This window comes from Quercus robur, chromosome 11 (assembly GCF_932294415.1).
Source record: "Quercus robur chromosome 11, dhQueRobu3.1, whole genome shotgun sequence".
NCBI classification, from domain to species: Eukaryota; Viridiplantae; Streptophyta; class Magnoliopsida; order Fagales; family Fagaceae; genus Quercus; species Quercus robur.
In genome coordinates, this window is record NC_065544.1 from 36,583,406 (window position 1) to 36,600,105 (window position 16,700).

General features: G+C 37.0%; 1 protein-coding gene and 1 long non-coding RNA gene across 2 annotated transcripts; one reads left to right on the plus strand and one right to left on the minus strand.

The window, feature by feature from the left end:
- Positions 1 to 12,423: 12,423 nt before the first annotated feature.
- On the minus strand, positions 12,424 to 12,951 carry LOC126706870 (uncharacterized). Its single transcript, XR_007648731.1, has 2 exons — positions 12,788 to 12,951; positions 12,424 to 12,656 (listed from the first exon to the last, which is right to left on the minus strand). It is a non-coding gene; the product is annotated as an uncharacterized LOC126706870 (long non-coding RNA).
- Positions 12,952 to 14,525: 1,574 nt separating this feature from the next.
- On the plus strand, positions 14,526 to 16,700 carry LOC126705419 (probable cinnamyl alcohol dehydrogenase). Its single transcript, XM_050404420.1, has 5 exons — positions 14,526 to 14,705; positions 14,825 to 14,938; positions 15,264 to 15,491; positions 15,610 to 16,049; positions 16,370 to 16,700. The coding sequence occupies exons 1-5, from the start codon at positions 14,617 to 14,619 to the stop codon at positions 16,570 to 16,572; spliced, it is 1,074 nt and encodes a 357-aa protein (XP_050260377.1). The 5' UTR covers positions 14,526 to 14,616; the 3' UTR covers positions 16,573 to 16,700.

The window sequence follows — 16,700 nt, forward strand, 5'->3', positions numbered from 1 at the left end:
GATACTGAAGAGGCGATGAAAAAGTTCATCGCCGATTACAGGATTCCTCCCAACGTAAGTCTGAGGCATTGTAAGATGGGGGAGTGGCACTATAAGAGGGAAACGGGCGAGGTAGTAATTCCCGTCCTCGCCTTTGCAGAGGGGGGTATGAGAATCCCTATGGGGCCAGTAACGAGGGGTTACCTCAAGCACTTCCGATTAGCCCCCACCTAGTGCACCGGCAACATGTTTAGGATTCTGGGTTGCGTGGATGCTTTAAACGAAAAGATAGGGCTAAAGCTGACCCACCATGACGTGAATTGGTGCTATAATCTCCAAAATTTGAAGGGAAAATCCTACTACATGAAAACGAGAGACGAAAGGGTTCAACTAATTCAATGCCTTCTTGATTCCAACAATGGATTAAACAAGGATTTCCTTATTGTCTCCGGTGAATGGCATGATGGCAATCCGTGCCCCATAGTAGAAGGAGAACCAGGTGGGGTATAGGGAATGGAAGGGCGCTGACACTTTGCACCATTCTAATCTGATGTGGTTCGGTAACTAATCATGCATATGTGTTTTTCTTTTGTAGATCCACACGCTTATCAACGGCATTTTCACTTAGTTAACCGGGTGGACTTGGAGACTGTTCTACAAGCGGCAGTTTTCGTAAATGACGAAGATGGTCAAGTCCGAGCCGCTCACAAAATATTAGGGTACGCTCCCGTTCAGAAATCATTTGCCGACCCTAGGCACGTGATCAGCGCCAGCCATCCTCGGCTTCCAAAAATTACCGTGGTTGAGATAGGATTTTTAATTTCCGAAGTATCATCTGTCCCAGAAAGCATCCCACTGGTGGACCTCTCCTCATCTCATTAAGTAGCGGAGGACGAAAGCGAGTTAAATCAGCCCGAGGAAGGGTTTGGGGTATTTGACCTAGCCAACCAATCCGAGGATCCTTCTGGTGATATAGGTGACCCGGCATTGTCCGAGGCGGAATTGTCATCAGTAGGCACATCTTCTCAAGCCGAGATAGGACTCAAAAGAAAGCCCCCGACCAGCTTATTCGAACTCCTTGAGGGTCAACCGGGGAAGGGTGCGCAGGGAACGCCGCAATCCAATGCTCCGTCCCCACCACCTCAGCCCCAGACTATCCAGACTAGGTCATCCTCCACAAAGTCACAGCCACAATCCCCCCGCCCCAAACTTCCTGCTCCTTCCCAACCAACTCTGCCTCCTCGGCTGGAAAGCACTGATTTGAAGAGAAAGAGGAGCCCTAAGGGTAAGGAAACCATGGATGGGGGAAAATCCCAACCTTCTAAGGAGAGGGAGGAAGCCCCGTGTGCGAAACAATTGAAGATTGGGCACCAAAGCAAGGGTAAAGAGACTGAAGCCCAATCTTCCCAAGGCAAGGGAAAAGGGATCGAGGCCCAATCCTTGCCAAGTGTCTGGCTTCCTGCGCCAATGCTTCACGGGGGGCCACTGCTGGAAATTGCGTCCATGAGGGACCTTGGAGATGGCGAGGGCGGTTACGTGGCAGACGCACTAGGGAGAACCATGCTACTTCCCACCGACGTGGATGGGTTGAAGAAAATAAGGATGCAGGAGGTCTTCCTCAGTACGAAGAGGTACTTGGGCATGGTAAGGCTCTTGAAACCTAAAACTTTATTAACTCTCACTCCCGGTCTATCATTCACGATGTATTTATCTCCCTTGACAGGCTCTCCAGGCCACCTATAGGATAGAGGAAGAGGTGAACAAGCAGAGTAAGGCGGCTGAGAATGAACGCTCCAAGCACTTAGAGGCCACGCAGACTCTCAAAGCTTCCAAGGACGACCTCACCAAGGCCAAGACTGCCTTAACAGAGGCTATCCGAGATAGGGATAGCGCCTCGGAGGGTTTAGCTAGTGCCCAAAAACAGGCCGAGGACCAAACAAAACGTCTGCTAGAAGCCGAGGATCAGTTGCGAATAGCCAAGGAGCTGATCAGTGATTTAAATAAAAGACTGATCACGGTAGAGAATGACAAAGGTGTGGCGGAGTATGCCCGTGACGAAGCCATGAGGGCCAAGCAGGAGGCTGAGTTTGCCAGAAACGAGGCTGAGGCTGCCAAGGAAACGGCCGAGGATGAGGGTTATAACGCAGGGGTAGCTGAAACCCAAGCCATCCTTAAAGCCCAAATTCCCGGAGTATGCAGGCTTTACTGCTCCCAGGTTTGGGAAGAGGCCTTGAAGCGAGCTGGGGTGGATGCTTCGTCCGATTTGTGGAAAGCGGAGAACATATTCTACCCTACAGCCATCCGTGAGGACACCTCCACCAGCTCCAAGGTTGTGAGCGACCAACATGAGGGAAGGGTCACTCAGTCGGATACTGTACGGGTCGGCGCCTCTCCTGGTGAGCCGCTTAAAGGGGGAGAGCTTCAGGATATGATAGAAGCATCTCAGCGCACGGATCCCAAGGTATCCAAAGAGATTGCTGAGCCTGTGGTCGGCGCTCAAATGCCTAATGCCGAAGAGCCAGCCATACTTGCCCAGCCCCTACAGGCAATTCCCCTTGCTGTGGTCCCCAAGAGCACCAACACTGACCCTACTCAGTCTTCCCCCGAAGGGACTGTCCTCCAGGGCATCGAAGCTAGTCCGACTCTGCCTTCCCAGGATGTGGTCAACAAAGAATTAAAGAAGTAGAAACCCCGGCCAGCCTTCATATTTGTTTTTAGTTTAATGATTAACTAGTTTTTTTTTATTTCGAAAACTTTGTAATCTGCTGGTAGTTTGAACCTGTTGAACGCGTATATGAAATTCTTTTCTTCCTATTTCCTTTTGGTTACTTGTTAATTGCCCTTGTCGATACTTACTGTTGTTTATGATTTTTGAACTAATTATCTTAACACGTATGAATAGTTGTGTATGCGATATATTTAGAATCATGTTTCAGAACGTTAGCTTACCCGTACCTGTAGAGTCTTGAACTCATGTCTGACCCTCATTCAATGGAGATATAGGCATCATCCGAGATGTCAAGTGTAGCGTTAGGTCCTGCTTAGTATCCAGGTTTCTTTAAAGTAGTTGGCTTCCCCATAGGTTTGAGTCCGAGGACCGTGCAATACCTTGGTTCTGTCTAAAACTTGATTTCTTAAGTAGTTGGTTTCCCCCATAGGTTTGAGTCCGAGGACCATGCAATACCATGGTTCTGTCCAAAACTTGATATTTAAGTAGTTGGTTTCCCCATAGGTTTGAGTCCGAGGACCATGCAATACCTTGGTTCTGTCCAAAACATGATTTTTAAATAGTTGGTTTCCCCATAGGTTTGAGTCCGAGGACCATGCAATACATTGGTTCTGTCCAAAACATGATATTTAAGTAGTTGGTTTCCCCATAGGTTTGAGTCCGAGGACCATGCAATACCTTGGTTCTGTCCAAAACATGATATTTAAGTAGTTGGTTTCCCCATAGGTTTGAGTCCGAGGACCATGCAATACCTTGGTTCTGTCCAAAACATGATATTTAAGTAGTTGGTTTCCCCATAGGTTTGAGTCCGAGGACCATGCAATACCTTGATTCTGTCCAAAACATGATATTTAAGTAGTTGGTTTCCCCATATGTTTGAGTCCGAGGACCATGCAATACCTTGGTTCTGTCCAAAACATGATATTTAAGTAGTTGGTTTCCCCATAGGTTTGAGTCCGAGGACCATGCAATACCTTAGTTCTGTCCAAAACTTGATTTTTAAGTAGTTGGTTTCCCCATAGGTTTGAGTCCGAGGACCATGCAATACCTTGGTTCTGTCCAAAACTTGATTTTTATAAGTGGTTGGGGGAATTAACCTCTCGGCTATGGCGCGGGACCTTGGTTTAGGGGGATTAGCTTTTCGGCCAAACCCTTAGAACCATCTGTGCTGCTGACGCTACGAAGCGCAGCCCCTAGTGAAGAAACGTAGCCCCTAGTGGAACTTTATGCTAAAACACTACACCCGGCTGTTGGAAATGATGTGAGTGATTGTCTCAACCCACCACCTGTGCTAAGACACAAGCCTTTCCCACAGACGGCGCCAATTGTAAGGATACAATTTGTAACGACCCATAATAATGTTGGGTTCGCACGTAAATAGACCCAAACAATATCATTTATAGAGCGTGGGTTTGAAAGGCTAAGCTTTGGTCACAAGACAGTGGTTTTTCGCAGTGTTCATACAGAATTAAATCGTGTACGCTCGAGGAGTCTTTCTCTTGGAGGCGGGCTGGGAGGCTCTGGTTTTTGGCCATTTTTCCCAGCCCCTTTTTTGGTGCATTATCCTTCACATTATATAGCCCTTCTTGGTTGATCTTAGCCCTCCACTTGTTGATCAGGCAGGTGCCTACTTCTGTGCCCGTCCCATCAGCTGTCACTCCTTGCTTTCTGTTAGTTGCGATGATCGAAGTCACCCTGTCCAGGCGTCTTTTCTCATTAACATGGTCAGGACGCTAGCGGGTGCATTTAATGCGGAGGGGACGTATTTACCCTGAACCAGTTTCGCACCGTACCCCCACGTGGGTCCCATTCTACTCGCATCTCCTTCAGGAGGCTTTTTGGGGGCAACCATCATCGAGACGTTGCTCTTCCCCTTGAAGTCCTGGAGTGCCGAGGACAGGATCATCCTCGGCTGTTCCACTCGACACTTCGGCCTTTCCCCATTCGTCCTCGGCAAATACCCTCCTCAACACGGGCCCCGGGCCCTAATAGAGCGTGAGCCGGATCATAAATTCCCCGGCCCCACAATAAGATTAAGCTAATCTACTCTAATATGTCAAGTGTGCCAAGTTAGGTTCCAAATCCAAAAGTGTTACTCTAATTTTTAATATTCATACTCTTTAAAAAAATAATTGAAATTTTCTTATAAAAAACTATCATTAACTTAAATATAAAATTAAATAAAATCATATCATATTTTTAAATTTGAGTATAAGTTTCCAATATATTTTCTTAATGACTGAATTTTCATAATTTATTTGAAATAAATATATTTAATAAGTATTAAAAAAATTCATTATATCAAAATAACAAAATTACATTAATAAATAAATAAAATAAGTATATAAATAATTTAACAAACCATATTAATTTTTTAATAAAATGGAGAAATTAAAAATAAAAAAAAATTTGCATAATGCACTATAATAAATGATATTTTCACATAATTTTCTCAAGCTTTGAAGAAAATAAAATAAAATGAACACTAGTAATATTAAACTTAATTATGAAAATTGAATGCATATTTAATTATAATTATTCTTAATTATGTCTTTTATCAATTAACTCAACTAGTAAAATCTTTGATAGTTAAATAAGAGATCTGAAATTCAATCCTCGCCTACACCAAAAACTGATTGATGTCTTGGTCTAATAATAAAAAATACAATTATTAGTAGCGGATGTCATAGGTTGAAACTCTATCACCAAAAACAAAAACTTATCCCAAAAAAAATAAATAAATAAAATTGTAGGGCTGAATCATGTCAATCATGACATCCATATTTGATTTTAACGGTCACTTGTAGTGCTTGCATTTATGAATAAAAAATCATTAATTTATTAGCATAGAGAGCACCAATTTTGATCCAACTCCTTCAGAATAAATTTCACTCTACATTAAAATCAAAGGATGATGAAGATGCATAAAAAGAGAACAATTATTTATTGATTTGTTTTCCATAGATAATGTTTTTTTTTTTTTTTTTTTTGATAGAAATACTGAGAATAATATTATTAAAACACTTAAAACGTTACATCGTGGATAAGAGCTTGCTCTAAAGGCAAGGTGTCTCTTCAATCCATGCAATAAAATCAGTAATGCCAAAAGCATGTTTTGCTAACACATGAGCCAGCCTATTCCCTTGTCTTTTAACGTGGGAAAATTCCACCCTATTGAAGCCCATGTTGAGATCCAAAATGCCTTATGTAACTACTAAGACCACGGATAGAGGAGCAGAGGTACCTTTCAAAGCTTGGATCATGATCAAGCAATCACTTTCCACCACAATGTCCCGAATACCAATATCTTGTGCGAACGACAACCCTGCCTCAATAGCCTTGGATTCGATTTCAATGGCACCCAGGGCGCATCCAAGTTTCTGCACATCGCAACCTCCACCCTACCCAATTCGTCTCTGACAATCACACCCACACCTGCCTTCCCAGTAGCTTTATCTACCGCACCATCAACATTTATTTTAAACAAAAATCTTGGTGGTGGGGACCATGTCATGGCTCTCTAGATGATAGGCTCCATGTTTGTTTGTGCTATTGTAGCAGCAATATATTCCTCCATATAGGATGCTACCCAACTAACCAACGCATTACCTGGCTTTCTCTGAGCTCCCATTCTTACTTCATTACTATGATACCACACTGCCCATGCTAGAAGGACCACCCGTGCCACCTTGTCCACATCAACTTGGTCAACCATAACCATCCTCCACATCAGATGATAAAAGGAATTCAGAGAAAAAGCTCCACCTGGCAACACTATTTTTGAGCATGCCCACAGCTCACGTGCCCTCGGACGAGAGATGAAAGTATGACCTATTGTTTCAACCTCCAACCTACAACCATCACAGAGATCGTCTTGCACTGCCTTATGCTTTAGGAGGTTTACCTTGGTGGTAAGTATGTCGCGGCATGCTCGCCATGCGAAGTGTCTAGTCTTGTGTGGGAGGGGAAGGGCCCATAAACTTTTCCAAAATTGCCGACTTGGACCCATATCCAAGCTAGTGCCACTGTTAGGGTCTGAAGAAAGTCTCGTTGCTACTGTATAAGCACTATGAACACTAAACTTTCCATTTGATGTTTCAACCTACACGAGCTTATCCTTCAGAAAACGGGAGCTCAGTGGTATGCTTTGTATAATGTCAACCTCATATGGAAGGAATAAGGCAGCTAAGACTTCTATTTTCCACCGAACATTTTCATGGTCTATGAGCTCCCCCACTAGTGTATCTGGGTGTAGAAATGACCTGGGAGAAGCCACTTTGTGAGTTGGGGTTGAAGGCAGCCACTTGTCACCCCATATTCGAATGCTATTACCATTGCCAACCCTCCATTTAATCCCCTCCCTAACTATGTGTTGAGCAGCCATGATGCTTCACCATGTATATGACGAGTTGTTTCCCATAGACGCTTCAATGAACTCACATCTGGGAAAGTATTTAGCCTTGAGTACCCTGTAAACCAAGGATGAGTGATTTGTTTGTAGCCGCCACCCTTGCTCGGCTAATAAGGCCAAGTTGAACTGTTTCAACTTCTTGAAGCTCATTCCTCCACTTGATTTTGGTTCGCACATTTTCTCCCAGCTTAGCCAGACAATCTTCTTCTCTTATTCTTTTTGGCCCCACCAGAAATTCCTTATCATATTGGTAAGGTCGTCACACAGAGAGTCTGGAATTTTGAAACAGCTCATCATGTATGTAGGGATTGCTTGTGCCACTGCCTTGATTAGGACCTCCTTACCCACCTTGGATAAATCTTCTACTTCTAGCCTGCTAGCTTCTTGCCCACTTTTTCCTTTATGTCGTTGAAAGAGTTCCATTTATTCCTGCCCACCAAGGAAGGTAAGCCTAAATATTTCTCATGCTGTTTGATCACTTGTGCTTCGAATCTCCCTTTTATTTCTTCCTTGATAGTGGTAGAGGTGTTGCTGCTGAAAAAGAGGGAGGTTTTTGCTCTATTTAGTTGTTGACCCGAGGCTTCCTTGTACACTCACAAAACCTTCTAAAGTGCATTGCATTCTTCAAGGAATGCTTTACAGAATATGAGGCTGTCATCTGCAAAAAATAGATGAGATAAAATGGGACCCTCGCGACAAACCGAGACTCCTTTCATGTCGCCACTAGCCCATAGATAATGTTGGTGTTGCTTAAATTAATAGATAGTGCATAATCTACAATGCACCTAGCACATGGAATCAAACTTTTCTAGATTAGCTTTAGCTGAATTTTTATTGTTCCTTTTGTGTTAGAAAGGTTCAATACACTACCACTGGGCATTTTAAAATGTGTTTAAAGTTATACTCAAATTCAAATGAAGAGTAAAACCAAAAGTGTAATGTTTAAAGTGTCGTATACAAACACAGTAGGTTGTCTAATGTACTTTATGGTGAGTACTAGGCCTAATTTTTCTCATGCAATAAGTGTGATTAGTAGGAATATGGAAGATCCATGAAAAAGAGCATGAGAAACGTAGTAAAATAGATATTCGAATATGTTATAGACAATTGTGAACAATGTATCCTCTAAGATCAGAGAGCTTGTGCAAATACGACATTAAAAAAAATTAAAAATTAAAAGTTGAACCAAATAGTGACATTAAAAAAAAAAAAAGAACCAAGTGGTACTTAACATCTTCAAAAATTGGGTGGGAATTTAGGTACAATTTCTAATGTGTTTCATTGATCAATGCAACTCAATTAGTATTATCACACTTATAAGCACAATTATATTCAACTGTGTGTTGCATCAATGCAATCACATGGTTGAATTTAATTGGACAACATGACCAAATTTAGGCTTAAGCCTTTTCTTAAGAGCCCACCCCCCACCACCCCCCCCCCCCCCCCCCCCCCCGGTCTCCTCTTCCCAATAAGAAAAAAGGCCACAAAATTAAGGGCTAATTAGTTTTATTGAAAATTTAAGGGTTAGAAGATAATAAAATTTTATAAGACAAAGATAACAGTGAAGATAATCACAATGATGTTAAAACATGTTATATAGAAAAATAAAATAAAAAACCTTCTCAAAAAAATGTTATATAAAAATAATTTTTATATAAAGAGACTAGATTATTTTCACATACCTTAAGAAAGAATGTTATGTCCAGCATAACTTGTCACCCTAATCCTTAAAATTACCATTGTTCTTTTTCTTCTTCTTCTTCTTCTTCTTCTTCTCCTTCTTTTGAGTTGAGTTTGTAGTGTGCAAGTTGTTACTAATTCTAATTTGAACCCACACTGAAATTACTTTTTTGTCCATCATTAACCACCTCCTACTTAAAATTTGTTGTGAATGTGTTGTGGACATAACAATAACATTTCTCAATTATATAACACATAAATACAATGATAGATTGTGTTACGTGCAAAAGAAGTGGAAATTTTTTTTTTGTTGCGGATGTTAACACTCTATTTGCTACATAATATTAATTTGGATTAGAATAATTTGTTGCATAATATTAGGATTTTTTTTTTTTTGGGGGATGGAATATTAGGATTAATTGCATATATATTTTTATTTTCTATACTATTTATAAGAGGATTCCCTTCTTTGAACTGGACTTTTATGTGATTCAAAAATACCCATAAACCTTAGGTTTAACAGGGAAAAACCTTGAGGATAACCCGGTAAAAATATATCTTCAACTCTACTTAAAATGCTTACAAAATAGGACACTCTCCTACTAATTCATGTCTTTAAAACAAACTTATCCAATTTTTTTTTTTTTAATTATGACACTAGACCAAAAAAAAAAAAACCTCATCGTTGGCTTTTATGAGAGGTTTAGTAGATAGTGCCTAATAATATTGCCCAATTTGTCTTGGTGACACATTAGACCAGCCCTTCACCACTTCACAAGTATGAAGTGTCACATTCTAAGTGGTGGCTTCCACGTGATTGCATAAGGATGGTTATCTAGATGGACAAATGGGTGAGGAAGAGAAAATCCTTACCAAATAGCAAAAACCATTGGACATTAAAAAAAGAGGACTTTGTGGACCAAATAGGGTTTGTGGACCAAATAGTATTCTTGTCTTTTTGAACTTTTTGGGACGAATCTACACCGGGCAAGTTGAAAAAGGGACAAAGTAATAGTGCGCATGTGAAGAGTCTAATAATAAAGTGTTGTAGACATATCATTTCTCAATAATAAAATAAGAGAATTTAATCATTTGACTAGGTTGCAACGGCTAGTAAAGCTAGTCTTTGAGTTTTATTAAGATAAGTTGTTCCTAAAATGTAGGAATTATCTTGTATAAAATGAATAATAGTTTATTTGAATAAAATCCAAAAATTTATTTATGCAAAATAATTTGTTGAGGTTAAGGATTCCTCAGTATCACAATTTATTTTTAGTGTTTATTCTTTTGAGGCACAACATTTTCATTATTTTTAATAATTAATTAATTATCTTTTATAAGATTTTTATTTTTATATTTTTGGTACTCACATCTATTGTGAATTGTGAAGATTATAAAGGAGAAATCTTGTTCTAAAATAAAAATAAATAAATAACCAAAAAAAAAAAAGTTATCTTACCAAATCTTTATTTATTTATTGTTTAATGGAGAAAATTTTGGTGTACCTAACGTTGCACAACCGTAGTCCATACTCCACAGAGACAGAAATAGTATTTTGAGAGTCTGAGACACGTCTGTCTCGTACAAATCCTGCTCCTTTGTTGCTTGTCCAATGAAACAGTGCCAGCCTTACATGTATGAGTACGAACTTCAATAATATTTGGACAATTTCAATTTTTGACATATAAATGACGCATCCTAGTAAACCAAAGATCTTCTGCATCCTTGACCCTTTCATGCCGCCTCATTTAATCATTTTGTCTGCTTTTTTTTTTAATTATTATAGAAAGTATAAAAAGATTCATTTGGATCATCAAAATCAAACGGATCCTCCTAATCTTAAATTTGACTAAATTTTAATTTACGTATTCAAAATTTGGAATAATTTTAGTTTTGATCCCTAAATTTTTAAAATTTTAATGTGTCCCTAATATTATTTAGTATTTGGGGGAAAAAAAATGTTATTCTACCTACGCCAATTAATGAGCTTGCTGTTAAATACTATCGAAAGTTTGCCATGTGTATTAGTTAGTTTAATTAATTATTATTATGCCACATCAATTAGTAACCTAAAAGATATTAACAAATTAGAAAAATAATCTAAAACCAAAAGCAAAAATTAAAATTTAAAAAAAAAAAAAATCATTCTTAACATTTTCTCTACTTCCAAATGGGTGCTAGGAATCCCATCTAACATCACAACCACTCTACTCTCTATTAACCATCAAGGACGCATTTACTTAACAATTATCAATATAATACAATTTGAGAATGAAAATGGGAGGGGACAAAGTGTTTAATTTTTTGGTTAAAATGCAAAACACATCCTTTATGCTTCAGAAAAATTCATTTCAGTTCTCTAACTTTGTTTTTGTTTATTTCAGTCTTCTAACTTTCAAGTTTATTCAATTAAGTCTTTTCCATCAACTTTTGTTATATGTTGTGATTAATTTCCAATTTTTAAAATTTTTCTTCAAATTTTTAAATTAAAAAATTCAATTAGTGATTGAAAAACATTTTTCAGATTTTTTTTTCAAAAAATTTTAACAAAAGTTGACGAAAATGCCTTAATTGAATAAATTTGAAATTTAGAGAACTGAAATGAACGAAAACAAAGTTAAAGGACTGAAATGACTTCTGCTCCACCAAAATTCATTTTAGCTCTCTAACTTTATTTTTGTTTATTTCAATCTTCTAACTTTCAAGTTTATTCAATTAAGTCTTTTCTATCAACTTTTGTTATATGTTGTGATTAATTTTCCAATTTTTAAAATTTTTCTTCAAATTTTTTTATTTAAAAAATTCAATTAATGATTAAAAAATATTTTTCAAATTGTTTTTTCAAAAAATTTTAACAAAAGTTGACAAAAATGCCTTAATTAAATAAATATGAAACTAGTTAAAAGATTGAAATGAATTCTGAAAAAACTTGGAGAATGTGTTTTACATTTTAGCCTAATTTTTATTTACAATTTTTTAAAACCTCACTTTTCTCGCTTTTTTCAAGGTACAAGTATATTTTAACACGCTTTTGTCAAAAAAATTTCAGTAAAAAGTTAGATAAATTATTCCCAGACAGATACTAAAATTTCACACTATTGTATTTTATTCATTAATCATGTCAAATCATACATCACATGCATCCACACTAGATTTTTACAATCAAATTGTAGTGTTTGCACTTGTGAATAAAAATTCACTAATGTGTTTCTATAGAACACCAATTTTAATCAAAGGAAGACGAAGATGATGAATTGATGATGTATAAAAAGTGATTAATTGTTTATAAGTTGCATAAAAATATAAGGCTAAAATGTAAAACTGACCCTCTAAGTTTTACCGCTTGTCATTTCAGTCCTCTAAGTTTCAAAGTATGTCAATTTAGTCTTCTGTTACCTTCTGTCAAGCATTGCCGTTTTGAATGGTTTTTTTTTTTTAATTTTTTTTATTGAAAAACGTTAATTACCAACAAAAAAAAAAAAATCTTAAAATTGCTATTTAGAACAACAAGAAGACCAAAACTTTTCAGAAACCCAGATTGTCATTAACTCATTATATCAAAAAAAAAAAAAAAAAAAAAAAAAAAAAAAAAAAAAAAAACAAAACAGAGCAAAGCTTTTCATTTACATAATCAAAATCCAATCTTTTTCTTCATTTCTTTTCCCCCACAGTTCCACACACCAACCGAAACTAAAAAAAAAAACACATGGGCATGTACCCTACCTTGACTACATTGAGAGTGTCAACGATAATAGCAGAAGAGAAAAGTGTTGTCGGCGGCAGAGACAACTTGCTTTCCGAACCCCAAAGTCACCTCTTCAACCTGCTATCCACAGCCTAATCCTGGCTGTCCATCTACATTTGAGAACAATAGTGTTGAAGAGTAAGGTTAAGCATGAAATTTGAAGGTCAAATACGATGATGATAACAAAATCAAATTCGGTTTCAAAGCGAAACAATACAGTCAAGAAGTAAACTTGTTTTACCTAGAATTACACGCACCCATTGATCCTTGAACAGAAACCCAGACGATCTCAAAAGCTTTCTACACGACTCGAGAACCTTATCCCTACTCTCCAAACCCAAATTGTTCAAATCCACCATCCTATTCTTCCTAATCAAAAAGTTGTCCAACGTAAAAATGTTTGGGCTAATAACGTTTTTCAGTGAAATTAAATCAAGAAATTAAATAATAAAAAAATCATCCAAAACAGTGTTGATTTGGTTAGTTAACGGCATTACTTGACAGAATGGGAATGGAAGACTAAATTGACAAACTTTGAAACTTAGGCGCTGAAATGACAAAACTGAAACTTAGAGGACTGAAATGACAAAAGGTAAAATTTAGAGTGTCAGTTTTGCATTTTAGCCAAAATATAACTATATCGTAAAAAATAAAAATTAACTAATAATATACACACTACTGCTAGTGAACAAGACATTATATGTACCGGACAAACTTATCTAGTTAAAGAATATTCGATTCTCATTAAAGTCCAATTCCACTCCATTATTTTAAGAAAAAAATGTTTATATATATATATATATATATTAAGAGGATTCAGAAAGTTAGTTATTGTTTTTTTTCTTATCAAAAATACCCCTAAATTAATTAACTAACAACTAAAAAATGGATTTAAAATAGTAAATTGGCAAAAGAAAATTAGTTATTGCTTTTTTTATTGTCAAAAATACTCCTATGTAAAACTTAAAAATGGGGTTAAAATAGTAAATTGACAAAAATAATAAATTCCTACTTCTATGTTGAAATACCTTCTTACTTCTAATAAACTCCTACTTTTAGGTTAATTTAAATTCCTACTTCTACTCTCTAACTCCCTACAAAATAGAATCACTCTTTTGTTAGTTTTAAAACTCCTCAAATCTACAAACTCACCCCACTTATTCTTTTTTTTTTTTTTTTTGTGATTGGAAAAAGTAGAAATCCCAAATTATAATAAATGCAAATATCTGTATATATTAAGAGGATTCAAAAAGTTAGTTATTGTTTTTTTTTCTTATCAAAAATACCCTTAAATTAATTAACTAACAACTTAAAAATGGATTTAAAATTGTAAATTGACAAAAGAAAGTTAGTTATTACTTTTTTTATTATCAAAAATATCCTACGTAAAACTTAAAAATGGGGTTAAAAAAGTAAATCGATAAAAATAATAAATTCCTACTTCTATGTTGAAATACCTTCTTGCTTTTAATAAACTCCTACTTTTACGTTAATTTAAATTCCTACTTCTACTCTCTAACTCCTTACAAAATAGAATCACTCTTTTGTTAGTTTTAAAACTCCTCAAATCTACAAAACTCACCCCACGTGTATATATATATATATATATATATTTTTTTTTTTTGTGATTGGAAAAAGTAAAAATCTCAAATTATAATAAATGTAAATTATTAACCTTTACCTAAAAAATAGAAAAGCCTCGAGCATGCGCTTGCCCAGAAGCTAGTATATATATATATATATATATATATATATATGGACTTGTAAAAGTTAAAAAGGGACCCATTTTAATTTGTCTTGGGGATGTGGATGAAGTAGTGGCGTGATTCTGGAAGCAGTGGATCACCCCACCAAGGCACCAACCAGGGTTCACCTACCGCACCGCAAACCCCACTGTTGTGCTGAAACGTCAACTTTTCTCATTGGCTTTCATTTTCCATGGTGTGTGTGTCAGTGTGTGTTATATATATGCTTTTCTGATTCCTCCATAGCCTCACCCATCCACTCTCTCTCTCTCTCTCTATCTCTCTTTCTCTCTCTCATTTTTGTGTTTGAGAAAGAAAGAAATATATGGGTAGCATTGAGGCACAAAGGACAATAACTGGCTGGGCAGCCACTGACCCTACTGGAATTCTAGCACCTTACACTTACAGTCTCAGGTATCTATTTCAAAACCATGATTTGATTCTCTCATTCTCTAATTTTTGACAAATATGGATATGGTCCACTAATCTCATTTGGGTTTCTCCAAAATCAAACTTTTTTTTTTTTTTTGCAGAGACACCGGTCCAGAAGATGTTTACGTCAAGGTAATCTGCTGTGGAATTTGCCACACTGATCTTCATCAGATCAAGAATGATCTTGGCATGTCCAACTATCCCATGGTTCCTGGGTACATGCAACTAAAACACACCCCCACTTGCTTTTTCCTTATTTATTTTGTATGACTCCGGTTTTATTTTGGTAAAGTTTTTATAGAGGATTAAAAAAAATTATCCAAATAATTGTTTATTTATTTATTTTTTTTATAAAAAATTTCTTAAAATAATTTATTAATAAGTGCCTAAAGCACACGTTAATAAACCCCCTTTCTTTATAGCCATCTTCTAATTCTAGTCATTATTGGCTTCTTATTTTTTGTCTCAGTCTCTTTTTTCGCCATTTTGTGCTTGCTTTATTAACTTTTATTATTATTTTATTGTTGAAAACTGAAACAGGCATGAAGTGGTAGGTGAGGTAGTGGAGGTGGGTTCAGATGTGAGTAAGTTCAGAGCAGGAGACATAGTGGGAGTGGGAGCCATTGTTGGATGCTGCAGAAACTGCCATCCATGCAAAAGGGACATAGAGCAATACTGCAACAAGAAAATTTGGTCCTATAACGATGTTTACACCGATGGTAAACCCACCCAAGGAGGCTTTGCTAGCTCCATGGTTGTAGACCAAAAGTAATTCATACTCAAAACCAAAAACCCTTTCACATCATATCAAAATATTGATCTTTCTTGCAATTAAAGAAAGATATGAATATGCAAAACTCTAAAATCTATTTCTTTTGATTTATAGGTTTGTGGTGAAGATACCAGAAGGGATGGATCCAGAACAGGCAGCACCACTATTGTGTGCAGGAGTGACAATTTACAGTCCACTGAGTCACTTTGGGTTGAAGCAGAGTGGGTTGAGAGGAGGGATATTGGGGCTTGGAGGAGTGGGACACATGGGGGTGAAGATAGCCAAGGCCATGGGCCACCATGTGACTGTGATAAGCTCTTCTGATAAGAAAAGAGAGGAGGCATTGGACCATCTTGGCGCTGATGAGTACTTGGTCAGCTCTGATGCCACTAAAATGCAGGAAAAGACTGACACACTGGATTACATCATTGATACTGTGCCTGTGTTTCACCCTCTTGAGCCTTACCTTTCTTTGTTGAAGCTAGATGGGAAGTTGATCTTGATGGGTGTTATTAACACTCCTCTGCAGTTTCTCACTCCAGTGGTTATGCTCGGTAAGCCTCTCTCTCTACTTCAACTGCCTTTAATGCTCTAATAAAGTTAGAAAATTTAGGCAAATTTTGGAAATTTTCATCTGGGTTTCTAATTTCTGAGGATTATGCTATTTTGGTTTGGGGAAAGATTGAATATTTTTGCTGTAATTAATGTTTTTGCTTTTTTGGGGTGGCTGTTTGTCTCTTACGTACAGACTTTTTCTCTAAGAATTTAATGTCAAAAGACTTTTTCTCTGATTATTACAAAAACTGAAACTATTTGTTGCATTTTATTGTTTCTAATTGTGGGTGAGCTGATTTGTTTGGTTCAATTTGTTCAGGGAGGAAGACAATCACTGGAAGCTTTGTTGGAAGTATTAAGGAAATAGAGGAGATGCTTGACTTCTGCAAAGAGAAGGGCCTGACTTCCATGATTGAAATCATCAAGATGGACTATGTTAACAAAGCCATTGAAAGGCTGGAGAAGAATGATGTTAGATACAGATTCGTAGTGGATGTTGCTGGAAGCAAACTTGATCAGTGAAAACAAAATACACTTGAGAGTGACTAAAAGCCTTTTTTTTTTTTTTTTTTTTTTGTGCTTCTTTTGTGTGAATTCTGTGTTTTCCCATAATAAGAAGTCAAGACAGTATATCTTAAATATTGATTTGA